This window comes from Haliaeetus albicilla, chromosome 5 (assembly GCF_947461875.1).
Source record: "Haliaeetus albicilla chromosome 5, bHalAlb1.1, whole genome shotgun sequence".
NCBI lineage: Eukaryota > Metazoa > Chordata > Aves > Accipitriformes > Accipitridae > Haliaeetus > Haliaeetus albicilla.
The window spans coordinates 6,194,363-6,207,841 of NC_091487.1; the positions used below are offsets into that span (position 1 = coordinate 6,194,363).

Sequence of the window (13,479 nt, forward strand, 5' to 3'; positions counted from 1 at the left end):
TAACAGTACAAGTTCACTGCACTTAACAGCCATATGAGTGTTTTAAGGAGGTATGAAGAATAACTCAGCAAATGTTTGCATGCACTTTTGCACATGCTGTTGATACTGATCTTGGAACAAAACCTCAAAATATTCATATTCAGTTGGCAGAAAAACCAGACTAACAGAAAAATGTAACTGTCTTCATCACAAAGGACAAAAGTAATTTTTTGTCACACTTCTAAGTATTTTCTGTTTGGAAAGTAGTAGTTTGGACTGGATGTCTGTTCTAACTGACATAGCTGGAGGAATGTTTAAAGAAAGTGAACTTTGAATACTGCAATGTGGTTCATGAACACCTTTATTTACGGTGGATCATGAAGATCTTGCTTTTTGTGATTTTATTGATGCATATGCAGTTTCTTCCTTCTGTCTTGGTCAGTTTAGTCTAAATAATTACTAACTTCACTCACCTCCTTAACTGTTCCTTTGTCTGTCTTTATTTTGCTTAATGAGTTCTGGTGCATGGACTTAGTGAAAAGCTTTCTACAGTGTCAGCTCTGAGTCTGACTGTAATTGTAGTGACGTTTTCTCATCAGCATTGCCAATTACAAATGCATCTCTAATTTGCTTTTTCTCTTTCCCATAGTTATGAACCTCTCAGTCTGTCCATACAAGACACTAATAAACTTCCCCCTCCCCCCCGCCCCTGATTCTGGCAAGGTGTGTGCACAAGCATACCTTCTCATTTATAAGAGAAAGATTACTGTCCTAGATGTTAAGGCTCCTTAGGTATCCTTAGTATTGCCTTAGAATGGTACTGCGCACATATGTGTATGTGTATTCAACCTGTTTTTTCTCTGCAGCTTTGAAAATCAGAATCCAGAGAACCGTCCCAATTTTAAGTGCTATCCAAACCTACTTAAAAATTGAACTTTTGATCTGACATGCTATACAACAGAGAGTCAATAGCTTTTAGATGCTTCCAATGTTACAAGGTCAGGCAGTCAACAATGGCCATATGTGTAACATTAAAGACTTCATGTGCTAAAAATATAATTTAGGTTCTGATCATTTGGGATACCACTAACAAAGTAAGTGATGTTGTTTGGCTGTAAGTGATTCTATTCTGTCCAGTACTGATAAATGTAGATCTTACTTTCAAACCCAGTTAGATGATATCTCCTCAGTTTCAGTTTTCTTTATTCAATGCTAATAGTATAGACTTAAGTTTATATATGCTTTAAGGGTTAACGTAATTAGATAACAATGCCTGGTTTTGGAAGAAATACATTGGGTTTTTTTATACCTGCTGTTCTGATGTTGCTCTTCTGTGTAGGATTCTGATGGTAGTGTTGGGGAGCTCAGTGAAGGTCAAAGACCAAGGCTGACCAGAGCAGCAGAGAGAATCCTAATGGGACATTCAGTTTACATGGACCAGCCTTCTGAGAACAGACTACACCAGGGTTACCGTTCTCCATCACCAGGGCAGCTTGCCCATATTGGAGGTACAATCACACTGTTATTTCTTCTCTCTGATATTTATCTGGATTCTGAGGATTTTTCTATAACAGTATCTGAAATAATTTCAGAGAATATATTCAAAATTCAAAATTAAAAATTTACAGGCAATTGCTGCAATGAAATTATTAGCATTCCTATTCTGAGGACTGGATTTATTTCAAGCCTTGTCTTCAATCTTCTTTGTAATATTCTACAATTTGCACAAAAATCATGGCAAGTACCCACTTGACTATACAAAAGTTGGCTTGTAAAGTAGGTATTTTATTCTTCTAAGTCAAATTCAGCTCTCAAAAACACTTAATTTGACCATTTTTGAAGTTGGTTTCCATAGGACAGGTATTAACACTGGCAGTTCAAGCTACTTCTCTCCATCCCCTTACACCGCATTCCTCCTCATTGTTTTTATCACTCCATCAAGGTGATACTGCAGTGTCTCATAATCAGTAATATATTTTAGCTTCATATATTCTTATAACAATATGGAAATTCTTTTTTTCCCATGTGGGTAGCTGAGGCACACACATAATGGCTTGTACAAAGCAGTGCAGAGATAAGTTGCTGTGGTGAAGCAGGGAAATAAAGTTACTTCTTTTCGGTTGAAACTAATCCTGTAACCAATGGCCCATCCTTCCTCTCCCTTATTTTTTATCCCAGTTTCTCTATTGTTATCTGAAAATGTACTTCTGCTTAATTAAAATGCTGCAAGCATGTAGAAACTCATCATTTTGTTGACTGTGGTTTTAAATATGATTACACTAAACTGAAATAATAATTAAGCTGTTACAACACCAATGTAGTTGCACTGATTCATCAACAGTTGTGAAACTAAAGTGATCAAACAGCTGGTTTTCTGTCCTTTTAATTTTCACATTTATGAATTTGACAAGAGAAGCGTATCTCACATTATCAACCCTTGACTAGTAGGAAGTGGACTGAAATTGGATCTCTTCAACATGCAGCAAAAATAATCTGAGAAGTAAGAGTATTTGCTTAGTTCTGAACTGATTTACATTTGAGCTGGTTACACAGAGAGTAAGCTTTTTAAGCTAGCTGTTACCTAACATTTTGGACCAGCTACACCACTGTCAGCCTTGAAAATACATTCTGGTACATTACATATTATCAAACTTTTACTTGAAAGTAGGTTGTGGAATGTTGTTTGGAGATTGGTTACGTTAGGCTTCCTGGCACAAGACACTTCTCCAAGTCACTTGTTTAACACCGTGTTGTTAAAGACAGTGACCATTAAGAACACTGCATTGTAGGAATAAATTAGTGATCTAGATCAATCTGTGGTAAGTGTCTAAGTGCTCAGGACCATATAGAGAGTTAGAAGATGCACATTAATGGGAGAACCTGTCTACTAGGGATATTTTCTTCTTACCCAGACTGTCCATAGCTGTATCTGGCATAACATGTTTGTATCTCCTCTATATCTATTTTTTAAATTTATTTAATTTAATTTAGGATGCTCTTTGTCTGTCCTGTAAATATCTAACACTTTTCAAAACCAGCTACTGCATGTGATGATAATCTAGAAGCAGTGTGTTTCTCTACTATTTTTTTATGCTCATCTCTCTAAATCTTATAGTATTGTTTCTGTTGTATATTTTTGAGAGGAGGCAAGTACCCTGGACTAACTACCATAGGGAAATGCCCTGTGCCTTTACAAAATCTGTAATAATCCCAGACTGAGTTCTGTTGCATTCTGATGATTTTTAATCTAGCTTCCCTCCCTCCCCACCTCTGAACACATGGCACAGTATTCACTGACATTGTTAAGGAAACAACATTGTCTAAAAACTACCAAGTGCTTTCAAGACAAGAGTGTTGTCATATCAGGGAGGAACAGAAAATCTTGTTCCCAAGTCCTTTTGATAGTGAAGTCAACACTGAATAGGAAACAATCTGTTCTTGTGGGGCTGGGGGAAGGGATGATCTGTGATTGTTTCCACTTTTCATCGAAATCTTTTTTTATCTGTCCACTGGTATGTGAGATTGTATGTCCTTCAGTCTACTGCGTGTCAGGACTAAGAGCTAGTTCCTGGTAGCCGTGACAGTTACAATGCAGGTCCATCATTTTATTTGATAATTATTTTTAGGAGTAAAATTAAATAATTGTTACACCAATGGGTGTAAAAGTTCATGTATTTCAGGGTGTATATCTCTGTACACATAACCTTGCAATGGATACTCAGTTTCTCTGTCAGAATGAGTCACTCACAGATATATCCATAAGAATTTTGGGGATTGTGTGTCTATGGGTGTCTTCAGTTTTGTGACCAGTTTTTATTGGTATTATGGGAACATGATGTCTGTCTGTAAGATGGAACACGTGTTGCTTATGTATGTATATAACAGCACCTTGATGATCAGTCTTTCGTTTATAAATCCTTGTTTTCAGTGCTTAAAGTCATGGATATAAAAACCACCATGCAAATGAAATGTGGCACATGTAGTCTTAAAGTGAACAATAATTACAGTTAATTAAGCAATGATTATAGTTAATTAGGCTTAAAATTCATGCTTTGGCTCTGTATGATAGCAGTAGGCTAAAGTTAGTTCATGAGCTGTCAGTACATTTTTCATAAAGATGCTTTACACACTTGCAGGCTGCAAAAGCATGATAAATGCTGGATTATATAGCAAATTATCATTTTAAATAAAGACTATATGCAGTTTTCTTTTCATTCACACAACAGTGCAACATTTTCATGAAGAAGCCTTTCCAATCTTTTTCCAATATGTGTGATAAAGCTCATTAAGCATATAATGGTATGATGAACTATACAGCTTTGAAGCTCATAAATGCCTGCCATGTTAGAAATCTACAGATGATAAAACTGATTTATTTTTTTAATTTCCACATGTATATCTTGCTTCTTTTTTCCCCACAAGAACAATTTCAGGGATGTACAATGAGCCATGTAAGGAGGAAATAATTCTCTTCTAACATTGCATGTCCCATTGTTGAATCTTGAAAGGCTCCACATCCTGCCACATGAGTTGACCGGGAGATTATTGCTCCAGCTCATCAAGATATTTTTTCTCTTTATTTTTCTCTCTTAGCAGAAATCCTTGGAGATGCAGATACAAGTCATGGTCCAATGCTTATGGCTGAACTGGAATCGCAACCAGTTTCAAATCCTATTCTGCAAGCAGCCCAACCAAGCTGCAGAGTGACATCTCTCTCAGAGGATCTGTCCCAGGTAAACTCAAAGGATCTTTTCCGTGACTAGTCAGAAAGTGCAAACTCAAACCTAGGAAAACAAATTTTCCTGTTTCACTGGGATGACTGACATCACAGAACTGGTGCATTTAAAGTGACACATTCAGCTGTGAAACTGAAGTCAAAAGTTGTGGTGGGTTGACCCTGGCTGGGTGCCAGGTGCCCACCAAAGCCACTCTATCACTCCCCCTTCTCAGCTGGACAGGGGGGAGAAAATATAACAAAAGGCTCGTGGGTCAAGATAAGGACAGCTTAATAAAGTGAAAGCAAAGAAAAACAAATGATGTTATTCTCTGCTTCCCATCAGCAGGCGATGTCTAGCCACTTCCTGGGAAGCAGGGCTTCAGTACGCGTAGTGGTTGCTCCAGAAGACCAAAAATGCCCCCCCTTCTGTCTCCCTTTACTTAGCTTTTGTATCTGAGCTGAAGTCATATGGTATGGAATATCTGTTTGGTTAGTTTGGGTCAGCTGTCCTGGTTATGTCCCCTCCCAAGACCTTGCCCTGCCCCAGCCTGCCATTGGGGGGGGGGGGGCAAAAATGTTGGAGGGACAGCCTTGATGCTGTGCCAGCACTGCTCAGCAGTAGCCAAAACACTGGTGTGTTATCAACACCTTTCTAGCTACTGATGCAGAGCACAGTGCTATGAGGGCTGCTATGGGGAGTATTAACTCCTTCTCAGCCAGACCCAATACAACAGTACATGTGTAATAAAAATGATTGTGTTTAGTGTGACAGAACCCTTACAATATGCTTTCTGTTAGACTCAGACCTTCTTTTTTACTTTTTCTGCACTTCCTCACAGCTTCACTGGTCTCACAGGATCTAATACTATACATACTCAGTTCAGATGGGGCGTTCCAGTGTTTTAGGGGCACAGTGCTTCAAATACAGAAGAATAACACAATGGATATATGGGAGAGGAAGCAGCAATAGAGGTTCAGCCTCATGAATTGTAACCCACTGATTCAGCATTTCAGGAGCTTCATTTGTCCTAGTAGGGGCAGGGTTGGAAAGGTGGTAATGATGATGTACCTCACACTACTTGAAGGTAGAGGAAGATCTATTGATCTTTGCTTGCAACCTATGGAGTTAATCTGTTGCTACTTTATTAGTGTGTACTATTACCTAGAGATCATGGTTTACTCACTAACTAAAGATAAATTCTAATAATGAGTGGCAAAAGCTAAAAATGTGGTGGCAGACTGCTCTTTAATATGTTAAGCCTCACAGTGTGTTTGAAAGTAATAATATACTTACCATGGTTGCTATGTTCATGGATGCATTCTGTCCTTCCCTGATGTTCTATATTAAAAATAACCTAAAGTTTCTTATATTGACCTGTCTTTGGTTTTATGTTTTTGAGCCTTGATGCGTATCGTGCCATTGGTGTCTGAGCAGTTCTTAAATATGTCATCTGAAGTGATGTGTTGCATCTTCAAAGAGGATTTTAGATGTTATACCTCTTTCACTTTGAGATCACTGGAACATATTATTACTTGCAATGATTGTTCACAGACAAAACTGGATTCTGTTGAACTGCTGTGTCTGTTGGGGTGAAGCTCATACCTTTGTTATCATTTCACTAGCCAAAAGTAAAAGGCATAGAGAGGGTAAAATGTGTTTCCTTCTTTAGCACCATTAGCTGTGATAAAGAACGCAGTGATACCTGCATCTCATGCTCTGGAGAATTAGCTGATGGAGTTAGGATTGATTTTTGTTTGCCCAGGTACAGGCAAATGATAATGTACCATGTGTAAGATTACTCATGTACATAGTCTTGCCTATGCAAGAAATGTAAGGTGATCTGACACAGTGTCTTTCATAGAAAATATACAGATAGTTATATATTATCTTATCTTTAGAAACTTTTTCTTGCATCTGAACCCTTAGCGTGTTTTGGGGGTTTTTTTGCCTGCTGGCATGTAAAACTCATCCTCCCTCCAAACCAAACAAACAAATGCCCAAACTTTGTGTGTGTGGTTTTGTTTGTTTTGGTTTTTTCCCCCAAACAAAATAGTCTCTTCCTGTACATGGGTGTTCCTGATGTAAGACTCTAAATCACACTTTCTCACTAGCTAACTTTTTATCTTTTCTATGACGTGACCATACCGATAAGCAATAACCACAGTGAATGTCTGTCCTGGATAGGGTAAAGCTATACTCCATAACATCCTCTACTAGATCTGTACATCCTTCTCTGAAAAAAAAAAATCCTTGTACCAGATGATTTGAAAGCTTGTTTTGACAGTATCTATCTACCATGTAACAACTATGAACCTTTCCCCTAGTTTCAGTTAGGGATGGCATCTGTATTCAGATCTATGGCTGGATCTGTTTTGTCACCTGCCTGTAGGGAACAGATTTTTTTTCTGGTAACATCAGCTAAGAGAGCAAGAGGTACTCAGGCTTTCAGAATGATTCATTCTATGCAATGTTTAAGGTGACAGTCACTTTAAACTTCTTAAAAGATTTCTTGCCAAGTTAGTCACTGACTCTCACATCAGTTGTTTCACATCTTGTTTTTCATCTCTAGGCAGTGTTTGCCTTCATTGAAATGAAACTGTATCAGCTACGTACAAAGCCAGAAGACGAATCTGTTTAGGAGCAAAGCTAGGCTTCTCATGGTGTTTGCTGAGAGACCTGAGAAAAGACACTGTATTTCAGATGGTGTTCAGCTGGGCCTTGGGTTTGGTAGACCTTTGTTCTGATTTAACTGGATACGATCCTCCTGGATGTTAGGGTTTGTTATGGCAAAGCTTGGGTGGTTTCTGTAATCTGTCTGAACACGAGCCTCGTTTCGGGGAGCTGTGGGCAGTGATGTGAGCTGCCATATAGGTACTACTTGTTTGCTCCCTGGCACTGGTGTGTAGATCAGATCTTGACCAACAGAAATAGCATTGTTTTTTCATGTAGGACAGGATCAAATGCCTTTTAGTCATGAGGAGTGAAGTCTGTCTGATCGCTCACTCCAAAAAAAATGGCTTAAGTCATACAGGAATTTTCTTATCTACTCAAATTCCTTGGCTGCTCCTCCATTTCTGGCATTGGATTTTTTTGAGATTTATATATGCTTTTAACCACTGTTAGACAGAATGCCAGACTAAATGCATCTTCAGTTTGACCCCTTCTGTCCATTCTTGTGCAACAATACGAATTGACTGTTACTTGTGGCCACTTTGCCCCTGTGCTCTTAGCTCTAAGAACCAACAGAATGGCTAGGAGGAAGCTGGGCTCTTCCTGTTCTAGATAAATCATTTTAATTGTGGAAGAAACATGAACATTGAAGTCATATTTGTGTGGCTAAACATTTCAAAGATGGTAAATCTAAATTGTTTCCAGTCTCAAATGCGTTGTTAAAATCTTAGAAAATCAGTTAGTTGCAAAATATTTTCATAATGTTGTTATATGAATGTTTTCATACAATCAACATTTTTCAAGTGGGATTGCCACTTTGGTATTCTCATTAGCTTTGGTTTTTAGTATTTCAAAAGACGTGTTTTTGTAATCTTCAGGAATGCATAATTGTAGGTTATGAATCTATATGTTATCTCTCAACTTCTATTTTCACCTCAGTTCAGTTTAAACTGGTTTTTGGTTTGTCTTATTAAAAATCCAAAACAAAACAAAAACCGCTTCAAATGGACTCATGAGTATACTGTTATGCTGCTTACATTTAATGTTCTATAAGATTGGTGGCCTTTGATCACATTTCCCTGAGACCTTCCTCCTTTCAGAAAGTCATCTCAACTCTTTCTTATCTTGTCAGCTTTAAACGATTAAGAGAGTTGGTCAACATCGTGGTGTGAGAGGTGCCCAAGTTAGTGCCAATCCTAGGTGGTCTATCCATGCACATAGTGCCTTGTGGGGACGCTAGCTTGATCTCAGGTGCTTGTATATTCACTTTTGTCAGCCTATGCTCATCACTGTGCTGGTGAGGTTGTGTTAGTGCTTGTTAGAGATGCCATGCTATTTACTAGTGTAGCCCCCTCTATGCTTTGTCTACTGGGGAGTGTAAACAAGTCCATTCAGCCGTTGAGGAAAAGACAGTGACTGAATGGCTTATCTTTTTGATCCTCCTGATTTTTGCAACAGTGGCTTAAATGAACGTTAATTACATAAGAAGCAATACCATTACTGTTGAGATTCCTATTATTGGAGGAGACAGTTGTTAGCTGAAAGAAATGGGAAGCCCTGACTGCGTAGTTGGCACCATGCTTATCGTTTGCCAGACATGAAAATTTTCTTCTTTTCATGTGTATTTTTGGCTGTTTGTTTCACTTGTGGCCTCCACAGTAGTGGAGGGTTTCTCTTACAAAATTGAAGCATACTTTCCTTTTCTTCCTTTTTAGCTTTTGGGGAGCAAAATACCACTGGTACTTTGTCATCAGGTCTTCAAGAGAATATCTGTGCCATTGCTTCTCAGGGCATATAATTCTTCCAGACGTCATACAGCAATTCTGTCTGTACGCTCCACATGCTGTGTGATATGCAAACATTTATGGTCGTTCTCATGTTCCTCCTTCTTTAAGAATCCTCATTAAAAAACTTGTATTCATCTATGGAATCAACAGAATAACTGATGAGCTCAAATTTGTCTGTCTTAGAGAATGCTTAAGTCTTCTAGGACTCCATGACTGTGTTTTTCACTTCTCATGTTTCCTGTCTACATGTAGTAGAATGTCCTTGGGCCATAATTCCTGTTCTAGTTAACACATAAGATAATAAGCGTACTTGACAAATATGATGTCTCCCTTTTTAACACACAAAGTGTTTGTTGCTTCTAAGAAACTTTTTTCCTATAGGCATTGTTGCAGGCCTAGGTCCTGAAGGGCATTTCAGGAAGAGTGGAAAATGGTTATAGAAACATGGTCAAGGAAATAAATTTTATACTTGGCATGGGTTTTCCAACCTGTGTGTTGAAATTTTTATTTTTGTTTTCCCTTTCAACTTTCTCTTTTTACTCAGGAGGATGATACCTGGGAAGAAGTCCTGGCTATTAAAGAAAGCCAGAGAAATCTTACGTTCTTTCCACCACATGCTTGAGTAGAAATTGAGGGTCTCCTGTAGCCTCAGGTCTAAAAGACACTTTGCGATACCTACTGCTCCCTGGATGTTCATCTAGAGGAAATAGTATTGCAGTAGGCTAATTCAGATCTGAATTCTTTTGAAGTCGAAGGAGAATAAGTGCATATCCTTTAATGAATCTTTAAAAACCTCTTTGGATGTTTCTTGAAGCTCCATGTAATTTTAGTGTGCTTTTACATCAAAAGTCAGACTTGTAATGTGATTTTAATGTATGATATATAGCAGGAAAGCCGAGGAGCTGCACAAGTTGAGACTGTGAGACCCCGAGTTATTCATGTGAGAAGGAAGCCTGAAGAGATGCAACAAGAAGGTAAATCAATGTCAATAAGCTAACAGTTATTTCAGTTAAGCACATCACTTTTAAATGTTGTTGTATACTGATGTACAATAAAGTTCTGATATTTTAAATTTTGGTTTTCATTACTACCAAGTTCCCAAAATTTCCAAGCATTTATATATAGTGTGTATAAATCTGTGTACATAGTTATGATATTGTTGGGATGCACTGAAAGGATTGGAAATGTATCTGTATGTAAGTCATCAGAATCCTTGCAGTTAAGTATTTATTTAAATTTTTATTTGCCAAGAGCATTACAATGTGCATATTATATAGTCAACTGAATCTTAATTGCTGTATAGAATGCTGTTCAGCAAACAAAATATTCATAATGTTGTGAGAGATGGCAGTGGGTCATATGCATGAGAAAAGGCAGGGACACTAGAGGAGAACTGAAGGATAATACAAAGTTAAGATCATGCAAATGTGAAAAAAAAACACAGAGATTTTTCAATGTTAAAATGGCCTGGTTTGGGATGGGCTTCAAGCTAGTGTGTAACAGTGATTTTCTTTTGTGGAGGACACTATGTATTATCTATGCATAACCATGCTATTTTTGGAGATTACTTAACAGTGTTAAAAGTGTTAAGTATGTTGCATGACAGGGAGAGAATATTTTTTGTTTCCTGTAGTTTAAGTCAGTGTTGGAATGACATAAACTGTACATATTACTGCCATATTTAATTATTTTAGCAGATAATAAGTTTGTGAAGGTGGTGGAGTAAGATATGTAGCAGTTGTAATCTTACATGCTAAGAAGAGGAATCTAAAAACCTGCATGTCTACAATATATGCAATTATAATTGCTCCGCCCTAGTATAGACAAATTCTTCCTTGAAGCTCTTTTTAAAATAATTCTTTGAACTTCTTCCATTTAATTTTTTTTAAAACATCTAATCGAATTATAATTCTGATGGAATTATTTTGCTTCAAATATTTATAAGTGGTAAGAAAAGCCCTAGGCCAATGTTATTGGTCATGGGACTTGGAACCTAATTTCAAAACCATGGTTTACATATGAAGAAAGTTATGAATAATGCAAAACTTAGCTTCTATGGACAATTAGTGGAAAAGCTTATAGAATTGAAGTGGCACACCTTAGTGCATGCATGTGTTTTGTTGTAGGGACATTTATCAACATGTGTTTTTAAAGTGGGTAAATAAAGACTTAATTTATTAAAAAATGGGGGTTAACTCTTTTATTTAATATTAGTGGAAAATATTGCAATGAGTTCTAATAGGAAGAACTGTATTTTTCCTCTGGTGTTCAGAAAATCCAAATTGCCTGAGGAAAGTGAATTTCCAGTAAGCTGAGCATGACCTCTAAATTGCCAAAAAGGAAATTACGTGGCAGGTCTGCCTTGCAGGATTGACCCGTTCCCAACTTTAAAAGCAGCTTTCCTTAATAATGGTTATAGGAATCTTCCTTTTCTTCTTCTTCCCAACACTTGCTATTAAGCATCAGAGAGAAGGAGGAAAGGGGGGATAGTCTTCCTAACACTGTACTTCGTGATTTTATACCTCAACTTTGTCTCAAAGTGTTAACAAGAAAGCACTTCAGTCTGTATCATTGAGTAGGGTCTTAGTGAGGGATGGAAATGGAAAAATATTATTTTTATTGAATCTGATGTTTTCTGGAATGTTTATCGTAAAAATAAAGAAAAAAAATTACCTATACTGTAATACAAGGTATTTGAGCACAGTCCAACTATGTTTGTGTCAGATGAAAATGTTTGACCACGAGATGGCAGTAGTCAATTTTCTTTGAAAGGAACAAAAAAGGGTGATTTATATACCAGGATAATTTAAATCTCATTCAAAGTATACATATTTAATAAGCCAATAAAAATCTAGAGGATTTGCAAATGGAAACAACTGTCTGTCAGTTTTAACCAGAAGGTCTTGTCTCTAAAAGCTTCACCACAGCAACTTTAATCAGGCAAAAAGTTGAGGGTAAAAATTAATAGGAATCATTTGAAAGAAAAATGAAAACTTGCAACATGATAAATATACGTGGGTTTAAATAAATACAACATTTTAAAATTAAGCACATCTGTTACTGTAAGTTCAAAGCACCCTGTTTATAAAAACTTCATGTCAAACAGTTGCCTTTACTGAGATAACAAGGGACAATGAGTGCTTGCCTGAAATGGAGAAACATTTCAGAGGCAGGACCATTTAGGTATTTTTTCAGAGTTGAAAGGGTAAGTGATTATATTGGTATTAGAGCTTAGAAAATCTAGAGCCCTGAAATGAAGTGTGAATTCAGGGTGTTTGGGAGAAAAGGGAAATTGTTTTAGTCTTAAGAGTTGGATGTAAATAAAGCTTTTTTTATTTAAATGATAAATACATGACAAGATTTGGTTCATCTTTTGTCTATGGTCATAAATATATGTATGATAGAGCTTTCTTTTGTTGTTTAAAAAATTTTTGTGGTCTACAGTGAACATGTGTTTTTACTGAAAGAAAGTTGATTGATGTCTTCTAATGAAAGCTGAAGTTCAGTAGGACTGTTAGAATATCATGCCTGAAAGGGTAATGTCTCCTGAAAGTTACAAATGAAAATAAAGCCTGAATGTATTATTAATTGAAATGTGTGTGTTCTCTAGACATAGTGGAGACAGTGGTTTGAAAACATATATTTGTAATATATAATATACATGCATATATATTTTTGGCTTTATAATACCCTTTAATCTTTGTACCATTCTTTCATATATCTTCACAAATTTAATATGATAATAATTGTCATGGTTGGTGAATGCACATATTTCCAGAATACAACCATTTTCAGGCTTACATGAACATGATTCAGAATTTTCAAATTAAAATGAAGGAACAGGTGGCAATGCTTGACTGCAGAGCATTTTTAAACTTTAATACAGGTGGCTCACAACCAAGAGGTAGATGTACCTTCACTTAATTATTTTTCTACAGCACAGACTCTCAAAATGTGAGCTAGAGAGCACAGCTTCATGATAGTAATTCCTTTTTATCTCCAGCTAGTGAATTATATTCAGCCAGCCATAAGTACATGGGAAAGTAATATTGGGACACTAAGCAATTGGCTTTGTTGCCACAGAGAGATTGCACAATTGCTTGTGGGAGGAGATGATCTGTGCAAGAAATGAGTAAGAGGGCAAGAAGCCCTTAAAACAGTCTGTGTGAAAAATAAAGCTTCCAGAGTCTCTGTTCAGTATTGAAAATGGGCTACTTTTGTGCTAACATTGACATTATGCTGTATTGAAAACTGTAATACTGAAAATATGACTATAACTAAATAATTCTTTGCCTCTTCTTTAGCCAGGAATTGCTCTGAGTTAG

General features: G+C 36.9%; 1 protein-coding gene across 8 annotated transcripts in view; it reads left to right on the forward strand.

Annotated features, from left to right (window-relative positions):
- Nucleotides 1–13,479, forward strand: part of KIAA0586 (KIAA0586 ortholog) — a 74,799-nt gene that overhangs the window by 40,285 nt on the left and 21,035 nt on the right. For 3 of the 8 annotated variants that reach the window (XM_069783154.1, XM_069783151.1, XM_069783158.1), the window contains 3 exons: nt 1,319–1,487; nt 4,573–4,712; nt 10,041–10,128. In XM_069783154.1, coding sequence (XP_069639255.1) covers nt 1,319–1,487; nt 4,573–4,712; nt 10,041–10,128 — 397 coding nt within the window. Of the gene's footprint in view, nt 1–1,318; nt 1,488–4,572; nt 4,713–5,535; nt 10,017–10,040; nt 10,129–13,479 lie in introns of those variants that run through there. The other 5 variants (XM_069783155.1, XM_069783152.1, XM_069783153.1 and 2 more) reach the window with 4 other exon arrangements.